Source organism: Rhea americana, unplaced genomic scaffold (assembly GCF_003343005.1).
Source record: "Rhea americana isolate MKP2758 unplaced genomic scaffold, rheAme1 scaffold_17, whole genome shotgun sequence".
Classification (NCBI taxonomy): domain Eukaryota; kingdom Metazoa; phylum Chordata; class Aves; order Rheiformes; family Rheidae; genus Rhea; species Rhea americana.
Genome location: NW_028185816.1, coordinates 5,250,966 through 5,263,162, shown reverse-complemented (window position 1 = coordinate 5,263,162; position 12,197 = coordinate 5,250,966). Strand labels below are relative to the sequence as shown.

The 12,197-nt window shown below is 34.9% G+C and overlaps 1 protein-coding gene across 6 annotated transcripts in view; it reads left to right on the top strand.

The window, feature by feature from the left end:
• GAS2 (growth arrest specific 2) overlaps positions 1-10,974 on the top strand; it is a 94,498-nt gene extending 83,524 nt beyond the window's left edge. For all 6 annotated transcript variants that reach the window (XM_085300898.1, XM_085300899.1, XM_085300895.1 and 3 more), the window contains exon 8: positions 9,593-10,974. In XM_085300898.1, coding sequence (XP_085157024.1) covers positions 9,593-9,811 — 219 coding nt within the window. In that variant the 3' untranslated portion in view covers positions 9,812-10,974. The remainder of the gene's footprint in view (positions 1-9,592) is intronic.
• Positions 10,975-12,197: the final 1,223 nt, after the last annotated feature.

Sequence of the window (12,197 nt, the reverse complement as noted above, 5' to 3'; positions counted from 1 at the left end):
CCATGCCAGCTTCTCCCTTTGCCAGCWAAGACTGGCATCTTCATGCCAGTCTTAAGAAGTCAGTTTCTGTTATCACAGAAAATCTTATGAGCAAGGGAAGACACACAAATAATAAACCCATTGTAATGTAATGGCTCACTTTACAGTATTAAAAAAAAAATGGATGCAACACTGGCTTCCAAAAATTGCCTGATCATGCTGGCAGATGCCTAAACTGGCTGAATCATTCTGAGGAATAAATGCAAGTCATTTGTTCAAGCTAGGTATGTTTCTGATCTTTTCACAAAGATCATCAAAAAGAAGACTGATGGTTTACAATTTGGCAATGTGTCTAAAAGCAGCGTTGAGACCACCAGCCATTTATGAAACCCATAAGGAGTTATATGTTTCAGGTCAGATGAGAATAGTAGAAATTGAAATGTGAAAGCAGAAATAAAAAAAAAATCTATATATAACTCTATTCCACTTCATTACTTTCTAGGCCAAGTTATTCTTTCCTAGTTTAGTCCTTTTTAAAGATGAAGAATGAAAGAAGAAAATCTATTTCCCTTGATTAGAGAGGAGCATCAACCTCATTATTATAAAACTTATTCCTGTTAGAACCAATTTTTTTGATGACAAATGGAGACAGATACAAAGTCCTACTAATCTTGAAGAAAGAATAGGAGACAAGAATGTATCTGTTATTAACTGTTTTATTTGCTGACAATAGTTCTTCTAGAATTGGGAGAGTGGATCTTCACTTTATATATATAGATATATGTATATATGTGTATGCATRTGTATGTATATCTATGTGTGTATACACACACACACATATATATGTACACAGTTCCATTTCTACTTTATTAGAAAATTCATTAAGAATTCTTTTAATGTGAAACAATAGGTAATACCTATTTACTACCTTCTGTAATCTGCTATCACTTTACAAATACTGAAGATTCCAGTATTTTCACTGAATTCCAGTATTATTATAATAATAATTATTAGTATTATTACTATATTATTATATGTAATATAAAACTGTCAAATGTCTGTGGAGGAAAGACGACGAAAATACAGTTATAACAATTCAAAAGCCAAGCATTCTTCCTTTGATAAAAACAGGGTCTATTATAGGTGTCTGCTAATTGCCCACTAAACCTTACACAACTTTCATTATGCCTTAACTTAGTTGAAGGTAAGCAGCTTTTCTTAAGAACTGGGGGTCCTCTTTAAAAGGTACAACAGTATCTGTGCTTGAGGATATTTTTCATACTATATTTCATGTTTTATAGTATTATTCTTGTTACTGAAAAGGAATTAAAAAGCACAAAACTGTGAATGTAATATGTGTATCTGAAGAAGTTTGGAATTGAATAAGCTAACAGTATCAAAATATGTCATTGCGCCCTACAATTCTTATTCGTTGTGGGATATCATCTTTGGGCCCCAGGCACAAATCAGGACCTGCCATACATGTGGTGAAAGATGGCATTTGTCTCAAAGATGTTGCTATGTGTAATGTAGTGTATCACTAATATAATTCTTTTTATCTTTAGCACTGTAATATAAAAACAATTTCTGCCTAGAAGAATGTATGGAAATTAGTACTCAGCTCAGTTTTGCAGAAGGGCTCATGTGATAGATTGTATTTAACTTCTAATGAGATGAGGGTAAGCTTAAAACTTAGAACTTTCTTCTTTATCATGACTAATGTCCTAAATGAAACTGCTGTCTGCAGAAACAAAAGTATCTGCAGTCCTCTTTGGTAAATTTTGCTTGATAAGTGATTTTATAGCCAAATATTGAAAAACAGAAAAGCAGATACTTCTACCTGCCATCTGCTGCTTCTTGCTTCCCATGTTTAGATGAGCCTTGTATGTATTTAAATGTTCAAATCATTATTTTGATGCCTTTTGTTTTTGCATATACAAATTCTGCTTATTCTTTTGGCCTGAAATAAACTTTGAAAAAATGCCAAATGACTCAGTGAATTAAAGGAGGCTTCTGAGTTGCTTGATCTATATGTGCTCTATATAAAATACTTAGAAGGCCCTTTTAGTGCTAGCCTCTATAGCTCTCTTACGTGGAAAATGTATAAAGCTTCAGTGCATCAGCAGGCAGCTGAAGCTCATTCCAGCTGGAACTAAGCTGCAGCAATTTTTTGTATCACCTATTTAAATCAATATTTCTCTAAGGTTTTCTTTATTTGTATGTCAGTCAACAGACAAGGAGAATATGAGTGTGCTAATGTTGCTGAAGCAGTTGGGAACTTACTAGGTTCTACACGAAAACTGAGCTCCTTGTTCAGTGACATATCACTTGACATATATCAGTTATTCTGCACAGAAATGGAGACTTAGGGATTCTGAAGAATGCCTCCAGTATGTATTTTCCAGCAGAAATATTTACTATGTACTATAATCAAGAATGTTTGCATTTGATTTGTTCTGGGAATATTGACATGAACCAATGAAGCTGAGCCTTAAATCAGTTATAGTATATCTTCCTGGCCCATTCTTCGTTTATACAGCATAGCTCAGAACTGTAAATGATCTTGTTTCAATAAACAGGGCAGATACCTGTTAATGTATTTGATACAGACCACAATCTAAGATTCATATAAAATTCTTCATAATTTGGAAGAATGTTAATTATAAAAATCAACTCTAATGCAGCTAGAAATATTATGACAATCAATTATCAGGAGCTCTTGACATCTTTTATTTTTCAAGTGGAGCTTCATTATAATGCATTTTCCATCTAAGTGTGATTCATTTAGTGTGATTTACTTCATATAAATCCCTAAAGATGAGACAGAAATAATAATTCAGCAAGTTGGATATTTTCCATATCATTATTGTAGTGTCTACAGAGAGAGAAAGTGCAGGCTTCTTTACTGGGGTTTTAGAACTACAACACAAAAACTCCGAGGAGGTCCTTAAAAAATATTTAATATAATCCATATGTAGTATATGGAGGGATGGAAGTTGCATCATTTGGAACTTTTAAAACCAGCAGAAGTAATGCAAAACACTTTAGTATAATCCTATGTTATGAGAGGGTTAAACAAAATAATGTAATGAGGGATGACAAAGAAAAATGAGGAGTGCGTTTTTCCAGTTTTTCAGGTGGGAAAATACTTTTTTTTCTTAACATAATAGGATCCTATAGCAATTCAGGTTGGAAGGGACTGATATAATGTTGTCTGCCAAAATGCACATTAATATACTGTCAGTAGATTCCTTCAGCATGGATGAATAATTAATATCTGGAACTGGCTACAGAATTTGCATATTTTCAGATTTGCAGAGCTGAGTTTTAAGTTGAATTTCCTAGACATGCACTTAACTGAGTTTTTAAATATTTAAAATAAGATTGATGTTTTACCATACTCAGACTTTTCTATAAGAAGACATTAACCCACACAAATTCAATGACAAAAGGAGAATGTAAGCCAGGAGGAGTAATATTTTCAGAGAAGCTTTCTGGCTTTCCGAGTGGAAGTTGTTTTCCTTCCATATACTCTTAGGAATTTCTTCCCCGATCCCTTGTGCTCCTCTTCCCTCAAACTGTCATCATTCTTGAGATATTACTATCATTGCTCTTCCKTGGCAGCTCAGCCTCACAAGTTCCTGTTTGTCTTCTGTCTTCTGCATAGTGCCAGTTTACCTTGGCACTATCATTCTCTTTAGATAATATATTAGGATTTGCTTCCATTCAAGACATATATATGGGGGGAGACGAAGCGAGAGAAGAGAGAAATGTTACATCTTCCTACTTGTCTGCTCTTATGCCATGTGTGAATTTGCACCTGTGCTTGGTAATTCCTAATAAGTAGTCCTATATCCTATGTACATAGCAGCAGTAATATCTCATATAAAATATATGTTACACTGGATGAAAATTTTTAAAAATAGCAATGAGATACATTTCAGATAGAAGGTGGTGTTTAAATCTGATGGTATTGAAAGTATTGCTATAATTTTTGTGGTGAATTCTAGAGATGAACTTGCATAATTTCTGCTAATGCAGGTATTTTTAATGTCTGTAACTGTGACTTGCAGCAATTAATCAGCAGACTATTACACATTGCTGGCATTTTTAGGTCACTGAATTCTCAGGGAAGTGCAAAAATCCATACAGCAGCAATTACCAGCGTATTTTGAAAACTCCCTTYCCCATGTCTTTAGAAAACTTAGTGTAAGTTCCTAGTACAGGTCTAGACTAGAAATGAGTACACTGTTGATAGAGTAACGCATTCATGATAATGGAAATATGCGATTGCTAAACACCRTTGTCAAGAACAGCTAACATGTGGCCAAGTAGGCAGCACTGCAGCTCCTCTTCTTCCTTTGTCCAATATCCTTGCACTTTTCAAGTCATGCTTCCTCAAACTGYGTGGCACAAGTAGGACTCCTAACCCAAATCTGCCAATAGCCAGCCTCATCAGTGGCCAGCTGCTCGCAGCATGTGCTGCACAGCTGTGCACAGTTCCCCTCGATTTATCCTGTATCAGACTGTCAGTTCAGTGTCCATCCAGCTCTCCTCAGTGTCCTCTTCTTGACAAACCGCCAGTCATCACCTGTTTACACAGAGCATAACCATTATCTGTTAAAATTAACTTTTGTATATTTTGTTGGGTGTCAGAGATGTTCAACTAACATTATTGACTGAAGGTCACAGTTTCTTTTGGACCTYCTGTGAAAGCAAACAGCTAGACTTCTCTGCACATTGCCAGTCTTTCATAGGGTCTTTCTCAGGGCCATTTAATCTGGGACCAGATTAAATGATAAATGTGAGAATTTTAAGGGGTGGGCTTCAAGTGGACCTAGGTGACTGCAAAGCATTAAAATTGCAGGGAGTTTGAGGGCTGATTGTGATGGCTTGTGCTTTACCATTACCAGTATTTTGCCTTGAGCAGGAATAAAATCTATGGCACTTGACTACATGCCTAGTTTTATGATGCAATGAACATGTTGGTACCTCAAGTCCCCAAATTATACCTTTTCCTCTTCCATGTAGGTATACACACCAAAATCCAAGAAGAGTTCATGTTCTGTCAGCCAGACACACAACCACTAGTTGCAAGTTCTCTCCTCCCTCTTCAGGTCACAGTCACACACTGCTGAGGGAGACCACAGGCACTTGTACACAAGAGATGTCCTATTCTATCAAGATATCCACATAAACTATGCACTGTAAAATAAGTTCTCACTACTCTGCACTCTTGTATTGTAGATACTGACTCAGAGACTCCTTGTGGAAGGCTGGTAGCTCAGGTCTAGGTCCAGATCCTGGTTGTGGTTTTGTACCATCTCTTGTGTGCTTTTTAGTAAGAATGACTACTGAATAATGCTGAGATTTTGGATTTTTTTTTTTTCACAGACAAGAGGGTAGATCACCAAAGTACATGGTACAGACAAGCTGGAGCAAAATGATCCTTAACTAGCATCAGCTGCAGTTGCAGCAAAATCATAAAGTAGATGTGCCATATCTATCTGAGTGCGCCATATGTGTGGTGCTGTGTGACTGCTGTACTTACTGCAGGCTTAGAAGCCTGCCTGGAGGTACAGATGGGTTGTTCCAGCTTGCTATGGGTAGTAACACGGATGTGTCTTGAAAAATGTAGGGATTTCCTGTGTATTGACCTGTGCCATCTCTGGGGTCAGTGTGAAAATACAGTATTCTAGAAGCCCATTTAATGATGTAGTTCTGAACACCTCTCTAAATGTCTCATATTCAGTAAAAATTAATTGGAAGGAATTCAATTATCATCTTTCACAATATCATTACTTTTTCACTGTTAGAGTGCAAATTTATCTTTGCACAGCTCCTGGTGTGATGCACTGCGTTATTTTGCCAAACACCTTTGGATTTTATAGTCAATATACTTTCAGTATGCAGCCTACATCATTTCTGAAGTTGGCCTAAAATCACACCAACTGACTCCAGACTATGCTTTGCTTTAGGTCGCTGAATTTGGCTTCCAGAGCCCAGCCCATGTTCCATTAAAGTCAGTAGGATTCTCTCTGCTAGCTTTTGCAGGACTTGGCTGAGATACAAAGTATGTAATTCCTCTTCCCTCCAAAATATTCTTAAAGAAAGCTGTAATATAATCTGAAGAATAACAATACTGAGCCAGGTTTTCAATTCCTGTAAAATACAATAGATTTTTTCAAGTCAGTAAAACTATGCTCATTTACACAAGCTAAGATACAGCCTAATATCTGTTTAATAAGGCATAAAGCTCTCTGTGAACTCATTTATGTGAAAACCAGAACCACTGAAACTCTTATTACATTTTGATTCTGAAGTCCTGTGTAATGACAGTTCAGTTCATCTAACTTTTGTTAAAACATTTTTCATGTTATCTCTTGGTATAACCTTAATGCATACCAAAACACTCCATAATTTCTCCCTYTGTGATGCTATTGTCTGGTACTCCGTTTTCTTGTATTTTCACTTCACCACAGATTCTGCTGTTCTAATTTAAAGACAGATTCTGGAGAAAACAGCTTTTCTGACAGCCCTACTTTGTACTTAACAGAAATAATAATTTATGTCAGCTATAAACGTATCTTGGATTTTATTTTACTTAAAAGGTTTTCTCAGTTTTGATTGGCTGCATAGCAATGTGAAAATACATGAATGTCATGAATTTATTTTACACTGATCACAGGCAAATAAACTTTATTTTTATAGTATCCAACCCTTTTCTTTCATAAAGTTCTCTGGCAATGGAAAAGCTGAATTGGGTGGATTATAAAATCTCAAAAATTTGATCTTCAGCTGAAATATGTTGGGGTGGAAACTGCTTTTCCAGTTAGAAAGTAGAGTATGCCATATTTATGCCATATTTATTTTGTTTTATTTTATTTTTTTAGAACTCATTTATACTTCTGTGAATCTGGAGCAATTCTGAAGCTGGCAGAATTTTTCTAGATTTGCGCTGGTGATACTGAAATCAAAATGTGGCTATAGGAGTATAATGGTGCTTTTGTGGCACAGCACAGCATGAACAGTGACCATATTTAGAATGTAGGAAAACCCAGTCTATATAAAAAGCAAGCACTGAATGATTTTTATATTATAATAATATAAAAAAGAGGAGAAAGATGGAAGAWGTATATTTAACCTGAGCATCAGGAAATAACATCCCAGCAGGAGGTTTTATTTGTCCGTGCAATAGTCCCTAAGGGAAATTGAACCAAATATACTTTTTACTAACTTTCCATACCTCCCTCTTAATAAAAAGTCCAGATAGGAACTGGTTGTGGAATGCAAACCCCTCTGTGACAATATGGAGAAGCTACAGTTAACTCCTTCCCGCAGCAGCATCTCATGTTRTAATGGGCCAAAAGTTGCCTTTAAAGTGCTTTTACTTCAAAAGTTTGGAGCATTTCTCAAATACTTTTTTAAGTATTTTAAGAGGAGAAAGCTGCTAAATAAAATTCTCTAGACTTTGTTGTCTCAAGGCTGTGTTACCATTTGAACTGCAGTTTTCAGAGTTAATGTAAAAAACATTTGCTTCTTTTGTGATATATTGTCCAGACTAAAGACTTGATTCAAATCTCATACCACTGAAGTCTGATCATGCCATTGTAAGTTCAAAATGAAGTCCAGAAACTAAAGAGCAGAGCTGGAGAGGAAAAAGTGTGATTGACGAAGGTATCAGTCTGATTCTGCTTTCACACCAATGTACATCCAGAGAAAAACCTCACTGTGTTATCAAAGAGGAGCTAACTTCCCTACCGCACACACCACCAGCACATACAGTCATCGTATTTGAGGGATGTTAATTAAACTCAGAGTATTTGACTGAGGGTAATAGCCCTCAGTTATTTAGGATGGAGCAGAAGTAACTTTATTTTTCACTATCAGTAAAACCAAATTGACTTCCCATGGTGTATATAAAAAGGCAAAATGTTGAAACAAGAACAATAATTTTCTTCACATAAAAACTTTTTAAATGAAAAATTTAAAACATAATTTCATCTGCACCTGCTTATTTGAATGGAGAGTCTGATTCGTTTATAAACTTATACAAATTTGCAAACTTAGAAAAGTTGTWCTAGTTGTATTAATTCCCATGATTTTCTCACTCTAACTGAAACTGTCACCTCATGTAACAAAAGTCAATCAATGTTGAGGTTTTTGTTTTTTTTTTTTTCAAAAACTGAAATTGTTGCATTTTATTATCTAGGATTTTGTTTGTTTTGTTTGTTTGTTTTATTGTCTATACTTAGTGTACTAATCTGACTTGCTGTATGTTACAAAAAGTTTATGTGCCACATAAGTCTCAGAGCTGCCAGCCCTCAGGGGAATTTCGGAGGTGTAGAACATCCACATATACATCACAGCCATAAATCCAAATGTCATTATCCAGACTATGATAAATACATCCTGGCATACTGTCTGAGGATGTCTGTATAGAAGCAGAGCTTTTACAAGGCAAATTTTTAATTTCTTGAGCTATGGCTAAAAGATGTTTGCCATTTCGTGAGATGCAATAATCGAAGCATTTTTCACTACCTGACTTACAACGTGGCTTTCAGAGAAAATGCTATTTTATGATACCCAGCTGGTATTTATTTTACCATTTTGAGTGGAAAACTGGATGAGAGAAATTAGAGTGAAATTGCCAACTGAAATCACAGGTGCAGACATTAGAGAAGTTACATTTTTCCTTCGTGAAAAAATTTATTTGAGTTTAGTCAGAAATAGAGTGTGGATCTTGAGGATATATATTTTAGAGAGAGGTACCTAATTTGGCAGTTAGATCCTTACGTCATATGTCGCTGTGTCCATATACCTATGTCCTACGTACTGATTTTAGGTTACCTATGYACCTAAATAACCAAGGATTGCTTTATAGGTCAGGCCTCAGTGTTTCTGGAGTGGAGACTGCAAGCATAAGCAGTGGTGAAACTTCTCACTAGTAACAACATGGAGACTTTTCTTGTATTTTCCTTTATAATTCAACATAAATTCAAGTATTTCCAAACAGTTCCAGATACGTTATTTCTTATCTCCCTCATTAGACTTCTTTACTTATATATGTCAGCAATCTTAAATTGTTAAAATAAATGGTACTTCATTTATTAAAATAACTTTTTGATATTTTAGGAGACAGAGGAGATTGTTCTGGTTGTTTGCCCTTCACTAGTCCTTTTATATGGATCCCTTTCCTATAATGAAAAGCCAGTTTCAAGACATAAAAAAAGATGTCTTTACTAAAATAATTTCAAGAAATTCATCTGAAAAACCTCTCTAGATTTGCTAACATGCTTATATGAAGCACATGAAGAACAGCATCACTCACTGCTATGGGAAAATATATAGCAATGTTTACATAAAGTATGGAAATTGTTAGTTTTAAATATTACCTCATTTTCTTACAGTTTCTATTAGTTTACTTAGTTATTAAATTGAAGTACAAGTAATTCTATTTCATTTTGTAATGCAGTTGTCGTAAAGCAGACTACTAACAGGTATCTGTGATTCCTAACTAAAGTTAAGGATCACATTTCTAACAGAAATGTGATTTACCAGTGAATGGTTCACCTTCAAGACTTTATATTTTGTTCTGCATGTGTAATTCCAGATGCTGCACAACAAACATGTCATGGTTCGTGTTGGCGGAGGATGGGAGACTTTTGCAGGTTACTTGCTGAAGCATGACCCATGCCGGATGTTGCAGATCTCTCGAGTGGATGGAAAAACTTCTCCAATCCAGAGCAAATCTCCAACCCTCAGGGACATGAATCCAGACAATTATCTTGTTGTTTCTGCCCATTACAAAACCAAGAAGGAGATAAAGTGAAATAAGCTTCTCACGTGATTGGGACTTTATGTATGTAGGTCCAAATTATTTTCTCAAGTGTAGTAAATTTAGTTTATGCTTTAAAAGGACTTCAGAAAATTTAAGACAGACTGAAAATGGCAACCCATTTTGAAGATCTCTGAGTTGTAGAACTATTTATTTCTAGTACTGTACCTTTTATAGCAAATTACCCTTGATAGGCTAATTACTACAATCAGATAAGAAATAGACATATATTTTTAGCAAAATTATTACTCTTTAATATGTGAATGTATACTTAGAATTACATAAAGGAGTGGATCATGTTAACGGAAGAAAATATGCAGTACAATATACGTGTATGAAAATCTTATGACATTGAGTCCTTGACTGTTAGGCTAGTTGAAAAATATCTATGCAGGTAGAAAATGAGTATTYGTGGAAATTATTTGGTAATGCCTCCTCAGATGAAATCAAAATTGTCTATTTTTATGGGTTGCAGTATTTTCTTAAGCAAGAGAAGAAAATATGAAAAGAATTATTATTGCATGCCAAACAATTTCCCAAACTGATTACTTAATAAAAAGACCAAGAAAATAACCCTTTTATACTCTCTATAGCTAAAGACAATGTTAAGTGCCAGAACTGTATGTGGTTCCTTCCTGTTTTTCACACATTTGCCCAGTATAGAGCCCGAGGGAAGTCGAGAGGTTGCCCCTTCCTCTACGAGACAACACAAGTGGTCATTTGTCCCAGCAGGGTGAGGCACTGCAACCCGCGCTGGAAGCAGTGAAAGCTGCACAGCCTTCCTTTCACCCAGGTGGGAGCTTCAGAAGACGTTAGTCCTTCCTACATCAGAAAACACTACACTGTGCTTGAATGTGAGATTTTTCTTCCTCTTTTTTGCTAATTCAGTTAGTCATGCCAAATGTAAAATATTCATTAGCTTGTCAGTAGAGTGATTCACATTCTTGTAAATCATTCACACACCTCTACAAGAGCTAAAGGCATATTGGGGCTTGGTTCATAATTTTGGCTACTTTTCTTTGTCTATATTTGGTAATTTATGTGCCTTGTAACATCCTAGAAAAAGCATTTTATAGGATTATTTGACTGACTGTATAAATTTGAGCAGCACTCAGTTGTTTCATTAGCAATGAAATAAACAGATTTTTTTTAAAATACTCATACCTATTGATAGTCTTATTATTTGCAATCTTTATTCCTGCATTTTGCTGCTACTGACTGGATGCCTACAATATAGGATGGCTTACTAACCTGATAGTAAGGTAAATAGTGCAAGCAGGCACTCATTTACTACAGATATCACAGAAAATACCTGGATTTTGCTGAAAATCAATTTTTCTTTGTAGAGAAAACAGGAAAGAATTGAAAATGTTCTTGAAATAATTTCTAAAAGGTATTTTGGGTAAGGGAGTTGTTTGTTTATTTGTAAGTTTAATTTTAGAACATATCTCTAAGATCAGATCTTGTGATCTTTAAAAATAAAGGCAAAATTTCTATTGACTATAGCAAAACAGATCCAAGACCTTAATCCTTCATGCTCAATGATGCCTTGGCCTTATTAAAATCAGCCTCTTTTATCTCACTTAAGTGGAACCATCCTACCTCAATGCCCATAAATGTCTGCTAAAATATATACTGTACACAGTTGTTTGGTACACAGTACTAAGTAGCAGTATATAGTTCCAACAGTGTTTTTTAGAATGAAAAATTGTAGCCTTTCATTCTTATTTTGAGAAATTTTCTAGAAAAAAATATATACTTTAGCAGTAAATCCTTTGAWAGACCATAGAAAGACACAGTTCTCATAAGAGCAATGTATGCAGCTATTACAGGAGTGAGGAACAGAGCTTAAATAACATTAATATAAAAATGCAGCATAGATGAAAAAAATAATTTTCTTAATACATGCACCAAGAAATCTATTTTCAAATGAACAGAGAACAAAAAAAAAAACACTTGTGAAAGTGTCAGATGTTCATTCTGAAATAATGATTACTCTTTGAAGCATAAATAGAAACATAAATAGTTGTTACCTTGCCATCAATAAAAATTAAGATTTACCATATTTCTCTTTTAAAATATTTAAAGATGTTTACATGTTAATAAACCAAGAGTAAACATTTCTAATTATAAAAAAGGTATTCTTGGTTTTATTGTAACATTAAACTTCAGCAAATAATCCTGGTAAACCCAAACAAAGATGTTAAATTAAACATGAACTGTGTTTTATAGGTTTGGACAGCAGCTTTCAGAAGAGGTTTTTTTGGGTGCCTAAGCTTGTTAAAAATCACATTAAGTACTTTCTGAGTTCTAGTCTATTSCAGAATTAGAGACCTATAAAGGACAATTTAAGGTAATGCCCGTGACCACCTAAGTAGAG